At 40.9% G+C, this 17,713-nt stretch overlaps 1 protein-coding gene across 3 annotated transcripts in view; it reads left to right on the forward strand.

Moving 5' to 3' along the window:
* LOC118379181 (gamma-aminobutyric acid receptor subunit alpha-2-like) overlaps positions 1–17,713 on the forward strand; it is a 69,388-nt gene that overhangs the window by 11,935 nt on the left and 39,740 nt on the right. For 2 of the 3 annotated variants that reach the window (XM_052511052.1, XM_035766190.2), the window contains exons 4-6: positions 6,164–6,231; positions 10,320–10,540; positions 15,114–15,196. In XM_052511052.1, the coding sequence (XP_052367012.1) occupies positions 6,164–6,231; positions 10,320–10,540; positions 15,114–15,196 (372 nt within the window). Of the gene's footprint in view, positions 1–2,201; positions 2,319–6,163; positions 6,232–10,319; positions 10,541–15,113; positions 15,197–17,713 lie in introns of those variants that run through there. The other variant, XM_052511060.1, reaches the window with a different exon arrangement.

Consider the following 17,713-nt stretch of genomic DNA (forward strand, 5'->3'; position numbering starts at 1 on the left):
AAGGTTTTTAATACATTTGCAAAATAAAAAAATAAAAAAACTGTTTTCACTTTGTCATTATAGAGTATTGTGTTTAGATTGATGAGGGTTTTTAAAAATCAATTTTAGAATGAGGCTGTAACGTAACAAACTATGGAAGCAGGCAAGGGGTCTGAATACTTTCCGAAGGCACTGTATTATCATAATCATAATTTTATCAATCCTGAGCCCTTCTCTAATGGCTTAGAAGGTTAATTTTCCCCCCACTGTGTTTGGGTTAGTAATAATTTGTAGAGAGTCTCTATTTTCCCTCAGTATGCATTTTTTCACTATTCTGAATGTCTAAAGAATCCATTTGTTTGGAAATATTAACACAGAAATACTGGACATTGTACTGGACAACTCTTATGGCGGTGAGTTGACAAAATGACCCTATACCATGATAGTGTCAACAGAGATACAGTACTAGTAACCTGATACTATGCTAGTGTCAACAGAGGTACATTACTAGTAACCTGATACCATGCTAGTGTCAACAGAGATACAGTACTAGTAACCTGATACCATGCTAGTGTCAACAGAGATACAGTACTAGTAACCTGATACCTTGCTAGTGTCAACAGAGATACAGTACTAGTAACCTGATACCATGCTCGTGTCAACAGAGATACAGTACTAGTAACCTGATACCTTGCTAGTGTCAGAGATATTAGTAACCTGATACCATTCTAGTGTCAACAGAGATACAGTACTAGTAACCTGATACCTTGCTAGTGTCAGAGATATTAGTAACCTGATACCATGCTAGTGTCAACAGAGATACAGTACTAGTAACCTGTTACCTTGCTAGTGTCAACAGAGATACAGTACTAGTAACCTGATACCATTCTAGTGTCAACAGAGATACAGTACTAGTAACCTGATACCTTGCTAGTGTCAACAGAGATACAGTACTAGTAACCTGATACCTTGCTAGTGTCAGAGATATTAGTAACCTGATACCATGCTAGTGTCAACAGAGATACAGTACTAGTAACCTGATACCTTGCTAGTGTCAACAGAGATACAGTACTAGTAACCTGATACCTTGCTAGTGTTAGAGATATTAGTAACCTGGTACCATGCTAGTGTCAACAGAGATACAGTACTAGTAACCTGATACCTTGCTAGTGTCAGAGATATTAGTAACCTGATACCTTGCTACTGTCAACAGAGATACAGTACTAGTAACCTGACACCATGCTACTGTCAACAGAGATACAGTACTAGTAACCTGATACCATGCTAGTGTCAACAGAGATACAGTACTAGTAACCTGATACCATGCTAGTGTCAACAGAGATACAGTACTACATTTACATTACATTTAAGTCATTTAGCAGACGCTCTTATCCAGAGCGACTTACAAATTGGTGCATTCACCTTATGACATCCAGTAGAATAGTCACTTTAAAATAGTGCATCTAAATCTTAAAGGGGGGTGAGAAGGATTACTTACCCTATCCTAGGTATTCCTTAAAGACTAGTAACCTGGTACCATGCTAGTGTCAACAGAGATACAGTACTAGTAACCTGATACCTTGCTAGTGTCAACAGAGATACAGTACTAGTAACTTGATACCTTGCTAGTGTCAGAGATATTAGTAACATGATACCATGCTACTGTCAACAGAGATACAGTACTAGTAACCTGAATAGTTGTGGTAATATTGTCTTTAAAGACTCTACTGCGACATCCATGTTTTTCTTTGTGTCATTTGTTCATAAATAAAATTGACCACAAAGGGTTCATATTTTCACAGTTTAGCTCCAAAATTTCACTGATACAGACATTAAGGGGAACACATTCTGATGGGGAAGTGTTGTGTGATGGAACACCCACCGGCCCTCAGGCGTCATCATGGACATTGGTTGATGTATCAGACGTCTCATTGTTGACCATGTAATTAACTATGTATGGGGCTAGTGGCTAGCTACACCCAGGAGTCATCTCTCACCCCCTGGACACCTCACCGTGTGTGTGTTACGTTCCCCAGTTTCTGTGTTGTGGGTTTATTTGTATGTATGTGTTTCAGGATGGCTTCTTGAAGCCCAAAGCAGCTGATTGGTCGAATTATCGATAATTGGAGCTCTGACCCCGCCCTCTCATCAAAGGATACAGCTGTCTTCAATTACAGACTCCTTCTGCATTTTTACAATCCAGTGTTCCTTTGTTAGGAGGGGGAGCTTCTTGGTATGTCCTGTGTTGGTTGTTGCTCAAATAGAGCTTCTTTGATGTCCTGTGTTGGTTTTTGCTCAGACAGGTTTTTGTAAAGTATTTTGTAACTGGTCCTGCTGAGGTATGTTTTTGTCACAAGGACTGTGTTTTGATTATTTAAATTAATTACGTTAGTAATTATTTTTTGTTCCCAGGGGGGACGGGGAAGACACCTTGGGAGTGCTTAGGCAAGAGGACTGTGGGCATGCATATATCCGTAGTATGGACTTTGTCTATGCACACCTGTAAGACCTATATATATGTATGTAAGACCTGGACGGATCACCCCCTGTTTTTTTTGTTAGCAAGCCAGTTGGCGTTAAGAATAGATAAGTAGTGGGTAGGTAGGTAATGTAGTAGAGGGGCTCTTTAACTTGAACTTTCTTTGCTTTGGTTCCATCCAGACCCTTTTTCCCAAAATTACGGTGTGAAGGAATAAATTCCCTCTTAATTGTAAAATTCTCTGGCTCAGTCATCCTTACCCACACCTAGAGTCACATACCTCTTTCACTCCACGGGGAGTTGAGTGTAGCATGGTGTTGCGTTCCCTCCTCCGAGAGGTGTGTGTGTGTGTGTGTGTGTGTGTGTGTGTGTGTGTGTGTGTGTGTGTGTTCTAGCCTTTAACAAGCTAATAAAAAGCCAAACACTGTCTGCAGAAATCTTCACATAATGATCATGCTGCCTTCTAGAGGAAGGTTGAGCTGAAGGTGAATGAGTCTCTAGGTGTGATGTTAAACAACACAGAACATGATAAATCAATGGGGTGAATTAGTGGCAACTGACCTGGAAAAAGAGACTGGGCCTCCCACAGGATCTGGTGTCATTTTACATTTAAACAGATATTCAAGAGTCCATTAGCCCAGAACAGCATCAGCCATATGGTGATAGTCTTTGGTGTCGGGGAAAGGCCTGGATGGCAGTATGTGGTACAGTAGCACTGACATACTTTCTCTATGGGGAAAAATGTCTTCATGGCTAGAGGTACGGAATCATCTGTAGACTTCTGTAACCCAAAATTGAGTGGCTTATGAAGAAAATATGAATTGATGCCTAAGCTGCATTTGTTTTGCCATCTGTTTGACAGACGCTGGATGCCAGAGAGTCATTTAACTTGTATTTGAAAGAAAGAACTGAATATTTTCATGATGCAGATTAATAGTGTCTGCCTTTCTTTAGAAAGTGCATTACATTTTCCCCACAGAATTTCTCCAAGAGTTCTCTTTGCTTTGTGTCCAGGTTTTCTTTAAATGTATTGTAACCACTAGCCGAAACAACGTCACTACTAATCGCTAAAACAGAAGCTGTGTGGGTGAGCTGTTTTTGAAGACTACCCAATCCAGCAGCAGAATAGCCTGCAAACCTGCCCCTTTAATTCTCTGGGTTTCCAGTCTGGTTATTTAACCAGGGCAAGCTGCTCACTGGTCCGTACGAGGGTCAGGAGCACACAACCCCACCCCCTCACATATGTACCTAGGGAATCGCCTGAATTCCTGACACTCCTAACTAATGATTTGTATCCTCTGTCAACACAGTATTGTGGAACGATTCATGTCATTCAGAGCAGCGATATTGGAGGATATCTAAAGTTTACCTTCCAGGCAGGTCATATACATGCTTCCTAGTTCATTTAGTTGTCCTTAATATAGAGTTAAAGAAGGATGGGTATGATTGTCAACCCTTTTCTCTTAATTCAACCCTGTTCTACATTAATTGAAAGAAAAATATCTCACTTTCGATAGATGCTATTTTTGTATTCAACTATAAATAGTGCACACATCTTCAGTTTGGGTGTTTACTATTGTCGTTTAGTTAGACAATTGACAACTCTAAATCACATAAATGACAAGCTATAAGTAAACATGACTAAACCACTCGCTTTGGTCCGTCTGAGCTGAAGAAGTGAACCTGCACTACATGGTACGATAAATAAAGTGGCCTCGCATCTTCGGGATTCAAATGCACCCAGGATTCTTTTCTATGTAATAAACAAGTGATTTGTCCCCAAGGGATGCTCCTTTTGTACTTGGGCTATGCATCATTTGCATCATTTGTACGTAACACTGTAATTGTTTTGTTTTTTCACGATTTGGTTTAATGTCCCATCGAATATGAACACGCAGCACGTCTGCTGTTGTGTCCGCTGTTATGGGTGATGATCTGGTTCTATGGAGTTCTTGACTGTAGGTATGACCATAGAATCATAGAGCAGTATATTATAGGATCTCTATCCACAGGATAAACATGGTATCACCACATTGTAAAGGCTTCACATTAAAACAGTGCATTAAGACGGGGTACATTGGGGTCACTGGTGTCATATTTCAGATTTCTACTCCTCCGATTGTATTTATTCATTTATTGTGTGTCTGCACGTGTCTGGTTTACACATGCAAACACCTACTTTATAATGCAATCCAGTGTATGTATTGTTACATTTATTGCACACATTTCCCACCGATCCGCCTGTTCCTCTCAATATGCACGACTTCATAAATAACTAAGCATATCCATTACATGTCTGGATGCATTTTGTCAGCAGATGCAGTGAACAGGGATCGGTGAGCGCACTGGGCCTGTTTTGCCTCGCCTAGACACCTTGTATGAGAGCACTCACGTTATTTTTAGGCCAATGAGAAGCTCTTTAGAATACACGTGTGTGTGTGTGTGTGTGTGTGTGTGTGTGTGTGTGTGTGTGTGTGTGTGTGCAGCAGAGAGTGGATAACATAGTCGTAAAGTCTGAAAGCTTTTTAAAGAAATTACCCAAGCATGTTAGAGATTAACTTAATGAAAGAGGAACTCAGGAGAGAAAGAGAAATGTGTGTACTGTTTTCACTCGCTCTGAATAAAGGCAGGCCTGATAGGATGGTGTTACAGGCAGGCCTGATAGGATGGTGTTACAGGCAGGCCTGATAGGATGGTGTTACAGGCAGGCCTGATAGGGTGGTGCTTTAGGCAGGCCTGATTGGATGGTGTTACAGGTAGGCCTGATAGGATGGTGTTACAGGCAGGCCTGATAGGATGGTGCTTTAGGCAGGACTGATTGGATGGTGTTACAGGCAGGCCTGATAGGATGGTGTTACAGGTAGGCCTGATAGGATGGTGTTACAGGTAGGCCTGATAGGATGGTTTTACAGGCAGGCCTGATAGGATGGTGTTACAGGCAGGCCTGATAGGATGGTGTTACAGGCAGGCCTGATAGGATGGTGTTACAGGCAGGCCTGATAGGATGGTGTTACAGGCAGGCCTGATAGGATGGTGTTACAGGCAGGCCTGATAGGATGGTGTTACAGGCAGGCCTGATTGGATGGTGTTACAGGTAGGCCTGATAGGATGGTGTTACAGGCAGGCCTGATAGGATGGTGTTACAGGTAGGCCTGATTGGATGGTGTTACAGGTAGGCCTGATAGGATGGTGTTACAGGTAGGCCTGATAGGATGGTGTTACAGGTAGGCCTGATAGGATGGTGTTACAGGTAGGCCTGATAGGATGGTGTTACAGGTAGGCCTGATTGGATGGTGTTACAGGTAGGCCTGATAGGATGGTGTTACAGGCAGGCCTGATAGGATGGTGTTACAGGTAGGCCTGATAGGATGGTGTTACAGGCAGGCCTGATAGGATGGTGTTACAGGTAGGCCTGATAGGATGGTGTTACAGGCAGGCCTGATAGGATGGTGTTACAGGTAGGCCTGATAGGATGGTGTTACAGGCAGGCCTGATAGGATGGTGTTACAGGTAGGCCTGATAGTATGGTGTTACAGGCAGGCCTGATAGGATGGTGTTGTTTGGAGTAAACGTCTAAGTGATATTTTATTGCACGGCAGGGAAGTACCACTCAAAAGACGAGCTACAGTTCTTCTTAGATCTGTAATAATAGTATTTTTTCCAGCCTTTGTTTGTTCTATATTAATGATATTTTATGTTTTTCAGATCGTATAACAGAGGTGAATACAAATGTCTACGTCACCAGCTTTGGCCCAGTTTCTGATACAGACATGGTGAGACCACATTCTAATCTTACGAGTACCTTGTTCCCAAACTGAGCTGTGCTGGGCTGGCCTGGTTACACATTCATCATAGAAAGTAAACGTGTAATGTGTTCAAGATTTAAAAAGGCTTCTAAAGTTTGTCATTTCCACTTAACAAAAAAGTTCATTAATTCTAATCCGGATTATTTTCCTGCTATGAGAAACTTTTACATTTAAAATAGCGTATCTGTATGTAGGGGAAATCAGTTTTATCTAAATCATTGTACCACTATTCAGAAGTCTCTGCAACTGATAACCATGAAAACTCAATTGTGATAAACAAGATAGGAGGGTAAAGGACCAAATTGGTTCTTGTGATTAGTTTCTGTAGTGTTTTACAATTGAATTGGGGAGTAAATAGCCTAAACCATTCTTACAACAGGATAATATGGTACTACACAGAGCTTTGGTGGAACTAAGCACTTAGTTTAAATACTACACAACAACACAGAATAAACAAATCATGATTTTGTCATTCCAGGTGTTTTGTTTACCGCTTCATTGCAAAACCTTGGCACCATTTTCCTTTTTGTCACTTATTTGGACCACTTAGTCTTGGTCGTATTCATTGGGGCACACCATATCAAAACGTTTTGCAACTGAAAATAAAAAGGAGCGTTTCTTATTAAACATGTTCCGTTTGCCCATTCCTGTTTCGGTATGTTTTCTTCAGTTTGGTGCCAAATGAATGGGACCGGTGTTTGTGTTCGTTCCAAGCAGCTTAGCTTGGCTCTAGTGAAGCATCAAAGCCCCAGTAACCCTGACTCCTTAAGATTTGGTCTATATTCCCATTGTGTCTCTACCTTAGATACAATGTTCTACTCTTTTTCATCCTGACTGCCATTTTACTGTCCGGCCTCCGTTTGGTACAGCAACATATATATATATATATATATATATATATATATATCTCAGATTCTCCTATCATTCCCTTCTTTTAATGTTTTCTTCGTTTTTTTTCAAGGGCAGAATTGTCCGTAAATGTTTCTTTCCTGGAGCTCATCCCCATGCATTATTGTCCCCTCATGACAAACACATTGACACATTTTAGGGTGAAAATACACTTTGGGGATGAAATTTCATTTCCTTATGTTAGAAAATACATTTTACCCAGACAAATATGATTATCCATGCTCTGAATCGTTCAGTTGGGTCTTTCTCTAACATATCATTAATTAACATTAAATCTAGAAAGTCTGATTTTGTAACCTAACCAGTTGGCAGGTTTCCCGTAACAACATTTTGAGGATTTAATATTTTGTGGTTGTCATCTTCAAAGTTGTTTCTGCGGATTGCTTAAAGCCACATTTGCATGACACAAAATGTATTACATGTAAAAGGCTTTGAAAATAGAAAAGCTTGGTGAAGGCAGATGCTTGTTTTTGTGAGAAATCTTTGAAAAAATAACGAATTTCAAGTTCATATGAAAAGCGTATACAAAAATGTCATGTCTCAAGATCGATATACTTCTTACCTCTATATTGTTTTATGTCCTGTGGATTTAAGAGGAAAGATGACAAATTTAATGGGAAAGTGAGCCTGTCAGGTAGCCTTAATTCAGCGATGCAATTTTCCTGAATTTTTACCACTTTTTCTCTCTGGCCTCCATTGATTTAGTCACCCTAAATTGGGGCACCCTAAAGCTCCAATAACCTTTAAACATATTATGATATAGACATGGGGTTTTGACCATTGCTTTTCTTAGAGGAGTATCTACACAAGTAACATATTTTACCCATTGGTCAAAATATGTGTTTTTGATTGGACTCTCTCTCCCTCTTCCTTCGACAATTTTGTCTTATGAATGATTGAAGATCTACTCTTTATTCAACTCACTACTTAATTTATATCGGGCTTGTTTTTGAAATAAAACACACACCCTTTATTAAAACGACAATATTCAGAGCAAGCCATTCTGTAAAGGAACATTATGGTTCCGCTGCTAATGATTAAACATTTATGATGTTTGAAATGCAATGCAGAATTCAAAAGCTCATTAATGGAATAGCAAAATATACATTACGGACAACTATTAAGTATTCACTAGGCGAGTGTCCCATATCATGGCAAGGAGCAATAATGTAAGATGTGTACAATGATCTTGATGCAGCCATGACTTAAAATCCTAGGGAGACTAACTGTATTCCTATTTATTAACATTTGTGCTTAGCATTTATACAATAAGGATTTGTACATGGTTGTTGGTAGCTGGGATATATGAACGATAACTCAACATAGTAGGGAAATCCAAAAGATTGTCCAGTGGACTACACAAGCTGCATGTAAAATATATAAAGCACATAATACATTATCTTATGTTGCCATCAAATTGCTAGTGGTTAAAGTTAGAATGATGAATTAACCCATATGGTCTCATAAGATGTAATATACTGGACCTCACACCTAAGGCCTATACTGTATTTTTTTCCCAGCTCATATGATTTTGAACACACCAAAACACATACCTCTTCCAATACCGTTTGCCCTGGAGCCCTTAACAAGCCAGGTATCCTCTTGAGGGCAGGATTTGGAGACGGACGGATTAGATTCCTGGGATATGATGATCTATGACAGGATAGTGTGGCATGTAAACATCTTATCCTATTTACTGTTGCTTTTGCAGTCGGGACAGGCTGTTTGGCATTTCATGGGTGTTGTGTGATGTTTTCATTTGATTGTCAAATAAATCAGTTAAAAAAGTAGGCTACCTGCGTAGTTCGATCCACCAGAATAATTTAGCCTACTATAATTTACTACTGGCAACTTTCACCCCTAATTGAGACAAGTCTCTGCTTACAATTTCTGACATTTGCTTGTCAACTATAGTTTGATTCATGCAGCTTCTCTTCTTCTCAGCTTCTCTTCTTCTCTTCATAACTTGTTGCCCCAGAAGACTAAATAATGTAGTGCTCAGCAGAATAATATCTTACATCGATAGACTGAATGCATTAGTAATCTAGTTAACACTGGTGAAGTTATCTGTTTTGTTTAGGGGCCGTGGGGGAAAAACGCAACAGTGGAAAGATTGGTCCTGTGCAAAATGTCCAAAATATCATCAGTTTGACCAGTTTTAAGGAAATGAAAAGCTGAGAAAACGATAACACATTTCTTGATAAGACCTCAAGTCATCTTCGTGCATATTTTCTGTGGTTGAAAAACTGCCTTTTTGCATAACAGTGTCAAAGAGAACACATTACACAAACATTCACATTTTCTCAAGAGATGCTGAAAGAAAGAAATAATATGTTCCCAAGACAAAATTAACATTTGTTGTATAATTTCACTGCAAGAAATGCATAATTCTGCAGGAGTTAATATTAGATAACGCTACATGTGAGAGATTATAGGCCTACAGCAGGTGTCCATATTTCAATTACTATTCAATTTAACCCACACACTTAAATTAGGAATATTCTGTTTATTCATGGATACAGGGACACTCATGAGTGGGATATCAAACGTGCATGTAAACCTCTTATCCCAGATAAGACCTTAAGCGGGAGATTAGCTACTATCCGGAACAATGTGCACATGTAAACATGGTCAGTGGAGTCGGACAGGCGTGGTAGGTAGACAGTACACTAAGACCAGGGACCTCACCTTGTAGAGGCTGCTCCACTCTGAAATAAATCACCGGGAGAAAAAACATCCAGTGTGGATAAATGGCAGGCCCAAGTGCATGCAGGAGGCGCAGTGAGTCAGTAATGTATGTTATATGGGATGCACAGCCTGGAGTGGAAGGGAGAGAGAGGGTGCCATCCACCTTGGTTTACCACAGGATATCTTCAAAGCCTCTCGCTAGGCGCTGCTTGTGTTGTTTATCTGCTTCATATAAAAAATATATATATAGTAGGGATAGTACGGCATCGTTAGAAGTGTCACTTTATTTAAAAATTAAGGAGCAGGTATTCCATATTCACAGTGCAGAAATATTACGTTTGCTATGTTTATGTGGAGATTCATTTATGGTGGCATTGTCTGTACCTGTGATATTAATTTGTGAAATTCATCTGTGTGATTGTTGTCGATTGTAGCCACAATGTTATTTCTTCCCACAGGAATACACCATAGACGTGTTCTTCCGGCAAAGCTGGAAAGACGAGAGGTTAAAATTCGACGGGCCCATGAACATACTGCGGCTGAACAACTTGATGGCCAGTAAAATATGGACGCCAGACACGTTCTTCCACAATGGGAAGAAGTCAGTGGCTCACAACATGACCATGCCCAATAAACTACTGAGGATTCAAGACGATGGCACCCTGCTTTACACCATGAGGCAACTACACAGGGTCACTGGGTTGCCAGGGAAAATACAGTTTAATGAAATGTTATTAACGTAGCAGGTTTAGCTTGTGTTCTTTCAAGTAAAAGCCTTGTCTTGTGGGAGTCAGAACGGCTCATAGGAGCCTATCTCCTGTTTCTGTAGCGTGAGGCAGCTTGATGTACAAGTACACCCCCTGGACAGGACGCTAGTCTGTCTCAGGGCCTTACAATTAACATGGAACAGGAAAATACAGGAGTACCAGTCTCCCCAATGTCACCTCAACCCAAACACATCTCATTACATCTCAGTTATAGATAATTTATTTAATTTTTACCTTTATTTAACTAGGCAAGTCAGTTAAGAACAAATTCTTATTTCCAATGTTAACTGCCTTGTTCAGGGGCAGAACGACAGATTTTTACCTTGTCTGCTCAGTGTCGTGTCTTTGGCTATGCCGGATTAAGTGATATGACATGCTATTCTATAAAATCCTTTTTCTGTAATTAATATGACCTGATTAAGCTAATCATGTAAATGTAATTAACTAGAAAGTCGGGGCACCACGAAAGAGTGTTTATAGAGCTGTTATCTTCCGAATAAACTCTGAAAGACCTAGTAATATTTTACATCAATAGCAGTCAATATTAATCAGTCAATATATTTCAGTCTCATCTGAAAGTTGTAAATTCTTGGTTATCTGCACGAACCCTGGCTAACAAGTTGAATCAGCAATACAAAATTGGGTTTAATTACAGTATTTATTTACTAAATACCTAACTAATCACACAGAATTACATATACACAGAATGAATCATACTTTGATTACAAATTATGTCATAAAGTAAAACGTCCTTAGCGGGCAGAACAGATTTGACAGCTGGTTACACAAATAACGGGGGTTGGGTTTGAGTGAAAGAGCGGGAAGACTTGAGGAACAAAGGGAGAAGCTATGTCTCTATCGGGCCGTAGGCAGCTACTCTATCATAAATACAGAATCTTATGCATTCTAAATTACCGCCCATTTGGAAAAGGAAAATGCAATAAATATTTACTCTGAGCTGCGCTTCAATAGGTTGGTGGTAGATGGAAGGCTGTGTTGCCCAACAGAGTCCTTTGTCCTTTGAAGAGTGTCTCTGGTGGTGAACGGGATATGCTGTAGTGTCGTCGTTGTGTGGTAGACGGTATGCTCTGTCTGTGCTCTCCTAGCCCATGTTTACAGCGGCCGCTGCTAACTCAACGGCTAGGAGTTATCACTTCTGTAGCGAATAAGAGTTCAAAGTTCATACCATTCGCAACCAAAGCTCAAGCGGAGGTTGGCTTCATTCTGTAGTTATCTGAATCCTTCTGACATCGGACCGTCTTCCTAATGTACCCGGAACAGGAGGTTACATTTTCGTCAAGGGCTTATATAGTGGAGGGAGAGAACTGTGTGTTTCATAGTTTATAACCCATGTCTCTTCACAGGGGCAGGCCACTGATTGAGCAGAGCTCTAACTTTATGAAAACCCAAATCTCTCATTTGGAAGCTAAAATTACATTTAATCTTTTCACAAATAGTGTCATATTTAAACATTTAAATTGCACAACAATTCCATGTGAATCTGATAACTAGAATGTGTAGACTTTCCCAGATACAGTTTGTCGTCCTGTCATCAGTCATAATGTCTCAGATGACAACCGAACTGACATCATATTCATTAAGTACCAACACATTTTCAACTGGTTCTATTACCAAAATATGGTTCCTTTCCCCCCACTTGTTTGATGTTCCCAGACTCTCTATGCTTAACAAAGGCTATTCAAGAGTCACTCAGAGTCAGAGGGAAGGGAGAAAGGTATTTATGGGGGGGGGGGGTTATAAACCTTACCCACAGGCCAACGTCATGACATCAGGGATTTGATCTTGCAGCCTTTCGGTTAGTAGTCAAACGCTCTAACCACTAGGCTACCTGCCACCCCACATTCTACACATTTTGCCATGAGGCTGAGAGAAAATGTTGCTGATTTAAAGCTAATTTCCTGAAATACTCCACATATTGCCATGGGGCAGGGAGAAAAATGTGCAGTTTTATAGCTCATCTATAGATACACATTTTGCGATGAGGCTGAGAGAGGGTTGAAAATGCGCTAGTGGCTTTATTGCAAGATTTTACTCACTCAGTGCCAAAAGTCCTTCCGTAGCTCAGTTGGTAGAGCATGGCGCTTGTAACGCCAGGGTAGTGGGTTTGATTCCCGGACCACCCATACGTAGAATGTATGCACACATGACTGTAAGTCGCTTTGGATAAAAGCGTCTGCTAAATGGCATATATTATTATTATTATTATTATTAAAAGGGCCATTATTTTAACAAGCAAGTGCTTTCAGAATACAGAAGAAAAATATTGCCCAATCAGAGGCCATTTTGAATTGAATCACTTAGGAAACGGCATTGTCAGGTTCTTTAGGTGGTTAGAGCGTTGGACTAGTAACTGAAAGGTTGCAAGATCGAACCCCCGAGCTGACAAGGTAAAAAGAAAAACTGTCGTTCTGCCCCTGAACAAGGCAGTTAACCCACTGTTCCTAGGCCATCATTGAAAATAAGAATTTGTTCTTAACTCACTTGCCTAGTTAAATAAAGTTAAACATAATAATAATAATAATAATACATTTGGCAGGAATGGAAATAGACACAGAGCATCTTCACTGCACAAAGTGCTATATATTTCAGAAATTGCCCACGATAATCTGGGGATGCTCAGTGTGCCCGATAAGCATTTGTATCCCTTTGGTTTCCATCAACTCTGGTCCTGCTTAATTATTGATTTAACCTTAGCTACATTTAGATTGAAAGAGGCACTCATGTTTTTTGGTACAAATGCATTGCTTGTTCATTCTAACACTACTAAACACACTAAACATATGCATCTGAAGTGGGAAGTTTACATACACTTTGGTTGGAGTCATTAAAACTTTACAACCACTCCACAAATTTCTTGTTAACAAACTATTGTTTTGGCAAGTCGGTTAGGACATCTACTTTGTGCATGACACGAGTCATTTTTCCAACAATTGTTTACAGACAGATTATTTCACTTATAATTCACTGTATCAGTGGGTCAGAAGTTTACATACACTAAGTTAACTGTGCCTTTAAACAGCTTGGAAAATTCAAGAAATTGATGTCATGGCTTTAGAAGCTTCTGATAGGCTAATTGACATAATTTTAGTCAATTGGAGGTGTACCTGTGGTTGTATTTCAAGGCCTATCTTCAAACTCAGTGCCTCTTTGCTTGACATCATGGGAATATCAAAAGAAATCAGCCAAGACAACAGAAAAAAAATTGTAGACCTCTACAAGTCTGATTCATCCTTGGGAGCAATTTCCAAACGCCTGAAGGTACCACGTTGATCTGTACAAACAATAGTACACAAGTATAAACACCATGGGACCACGCAGCTGTCATACAGCTCAGGATGGAGACGCTTTCTGTCTCCTAGAGATGAATGTACTTTGGTGCGAAAAGTGCAAATCAATCCCAGAACAACAGCAAAGGACCATGTGAAGATGTTGGAGGAAACAGGTACACAAGTATCTATATCCACTGTAAAACGAGTCCTATGTCGACATAACCTGAAATGCCACTAAGCAAGGAAGAAGCCACTGCGCCAAAACCGCCATAAAAAAAGCCAGACTACGGTTTGCAACTGCACATGGGGATAAAGAGTGTACTTTTTGGAGATATGTCTTCTGGTCTGATAAAACAAAAATAGAACTGTTTGGCCATAATGACCATCGTTATATTTGAAGGAAAAAGGGGGAAGCTTGCAAGCTGAAGAACACCATACCAACGGTGAAGCACGGGGGTGGCAGCATCATATTGTGGGGGTGCTTTACTGCAGGAGGGACTGGAACACTTCACAAAATAGATGGCATCATGAGGGAGGAAAATTATGTGGATATATTGAAGCAACATCTCAAGACATCAGTCAGGAAGTTAAAGCTTGGTCGCAAATGGGTCTTCCGAATGGACAATGACCCCAAGCATACTTCCAAAGTTGTGGCAAAATGGCTTAAGTACAACAAAGTCAAGGTATTGGAGTGGCCATCACAAAGCCCTGACCTGAATCCTATAGAACATGTGTGGGCAGAATTGGAAAACGGTGTGCGAGCGAGGAGGCCTACAAACCTGACTCACTTACACCAGTTCTGCCAGGAGGAATGGGTCAAAATTCACCCAATTTATTGTGGGAGGCTTGTGGAAGACTACCCGAAACGCTTGACCCACGTTACACAATTTAAAGGCAATGCTACCAAATACTAATTGAGTGTGTGTAAACTTCTGACCCATTGGGAATGTGATGAAAGAAATAAAAACTGAAATTTGTCATTCTCTCTACTATTATTCTGACATTTCACATTCTTAAAATGAAGTTGGGATCCTCTGACCTAAGACAGGGATTTTTTACTTGGATTTAATGTCAGGAATGGTGAAAAACTGAGTTTAAATGTATTTGGCTAAGGTGCATGTAAACCTCCGACTTCAACTGGATCTGTGTTTTGGGACGCTACAGTGACGCATTGGGCTTTATGTGTTGTATCTAGGTTGACGGTTCACGCAGAGTGTCCGATGCATCTTGAGGACTTCCCCATGGACTTCCACTCATGTCCCCTGAAGTTTGGCAGCTGTGAGTAATGCATACCAAATACATAGACGCACGGCGTCACTGGGTTGCCAGGGCATTACTCTCATGAAAAGAACATGCGATTTGAAACTCGTGCAGGAATCAAAATGTGTCTAGTTTAAGTCGTACAATAGGTCATGTGTCGTATGTGTGTAGGTCACATTGATTTAGTTGGGGGGCCACCAGTTTTGAATGAATCACCACTGTGACCTTTGTGTTCAGTGTCGTTCAGCGCGGCTCCTCACTCTGCTCCATGTCAACAACACTGTCACAGTGGCTTTTCCTAGAGGCAGAATTCGATCTTCTTGCTTCATTTGATTTGAGCCTAAACCCGCATACAGTCCCACTCTCAAGTCCCACACCATAACTAAACAAACCACACAGGGGATACAAAACCAAACAAGACACAGGATAAGAATAGACTATGTTTCTGCTGCTACAAACACTGAGTTTTAAATTTCAACTTTGTTACAGCAATAACCATTCCATAACCACTAAGGGTGTAGAATTACCTCCCACCGCCCACACATGTTTTCACTTAAAACACACGCTGTCAGTAGCAGCACATATTTAGAAAGGCTTTGGTCTGAGCTTCTGGGAAAAAGATAAGAAGGTAGTGTTATTGGGTTTGGTGGCTGAGTTGAGCTCTCTGTTTTCATCCTAGTATCGATGCAGCGCTCTCCTCTCCTTTGGCTGCTACTACCCTTGGATGTTAGTTAGAGTGGCACATTGTGGCACAACAAAATATTTGTATTCAATTTCTGGTGGCACTTAAATTGCTCCATACCACAAAACCCAATTCTAAAGACTTTCTTGAAGGAGCTCTAGAAATTATGCTAATTGAAAAGTAGATTCTGAAAATATTATTGTTATACACAATGTGGATATGTTCGTTCAGTTGCATGATGCATTATTGTTTAGATGATAAACAAAACAAACTAGTGCTTCATCCACCAAAATCAAATAAAACGCTACCTGAGTCAGTATGTCATTGCATGTTGTGAAGTGCACTGCAAGCCGTCCCCTGGCTATAAAACCTTCAGCCTATTGAAAGAAACTCAACCATTGCCAATGCCAATTAATAATAAAAGCCTTATTTAAATGTTTGGAGGAGTTAATACTGTATGTTAAGTGTTTTCATGGCACAGCAAGACAGGCAGCGGGAGAAAATCATTCTCTGATGGCGTTGATGACTCACTGTGTCAATGTTTACTCTTTGAAATGTCTTAGCCTCTTCATATTTGTCTCTCTGCATAAAACCCCCACGGTTGGGAAGAGATCTGACTCTCTGTATAAAACACCCATGGTACGAAGATGTGATGACTTTATATACACTGCTCAAAAAATTAAAAATAAAGGAAACACTCAAAAATAAATAAAGGGAACACTAAAATAACACATCCTAGATCTGAATGAAATATTCTTATTAAATACTTTTTTCTTTACATAGTTGAATGTGCTGACAACAAAATCACACAAAAATTATCAATGGAAATCAAATTTATCAACCCATGGAGGTCTGGATTTGGAGTCACACTCAAAATTAAAGTGGAAAACCACACTACAGGCTGATCCAGCTTTGATGTAATGTCCTTAAAACAAGTCAAAATGAGGCTCAGTAGTGTGTGTGGCCTCCACGTGCCTGTATGACCTCCCTACAATGCCTGGGCATGCTCCTGATGAGGTGGCGGATGGTCTCCTGAGGGATCTCCTCCCAGACTTGGAATAAAGCATCCGCCAACTCCTGGACAGTCTGTGGTGCAACGTGGCATTGGTGGATGGAGCGAGACATGATGTCCCAGATGTGCTCAATTAGATTCAGGTCTGGGGAACGGGTGGGCCAGTCCATAGCATCAATGCCTTCCTCTTGCAGGAACTGCTGACACACTCCAGCCACATGAGGTCAAGCATCGTCTTGCATTAGGAGGAACCCAGGGCCAACCGCACCAGCATATGGTCTCAAAAGGGTCTGAGGATCTCATCTCGGTACCTAATGGCAGTCAGGCTACCTCTGGCGAGCACATGAAGGGCTGTTCAGCCCCCCAAAGAAATGCCACCCCACACCATGACTGACCCACCGCCAAACCGGTCATGCTGGAGGATGTTGCAGGCAGCAGAACGTTCTCCACGGCGTCTCCAGACTCTGTCACGTCTGTCACATGTGCTCAGTGTGAACCTGCTTTCATCTGTGAAGAGCATAGGGCGCCAGTGGCGAATTTGCCAATCTTGGTGTTCTCTGGCAAATGTCAAACGTCCTGCACGGTGTTGGGCTGTAAGCACAACCCCCACCTGTAGACGTCGGGCCCTCATACCACCCTCATGGAGTCTGTTTCTGACCATTTGAGCAGACACATGCACATTTGGGGCCTGCTGGAGGTCATTTTGCAGGGCTCTGGCAGTGTTCCTCCTTGCACAAAGGCGGAAGTAGCGGTCCTGCTGCTGGGGTGTTGCCCTCCTACGGCCTCCTCCACATCTCCAGATGTACTGGTCTGTCTCCTGGTAGCGCCTCCATGCACTGGA

Source organism: Oncorhynchus keta, chromosome 4 (genome assembly GCF_023373465.1).
Source record: "Oncorhynchus keta strain PuntledgeMale-10-30-2019 chromosome 4, Oket_V2, whole genome shotgun sequence".
NCBI lineage: Eukaryota > Metazoa > Chordata > Actinopteri > Salmoniformes > Salmonidae > Oncorhynchus > Oncorhynchus keta.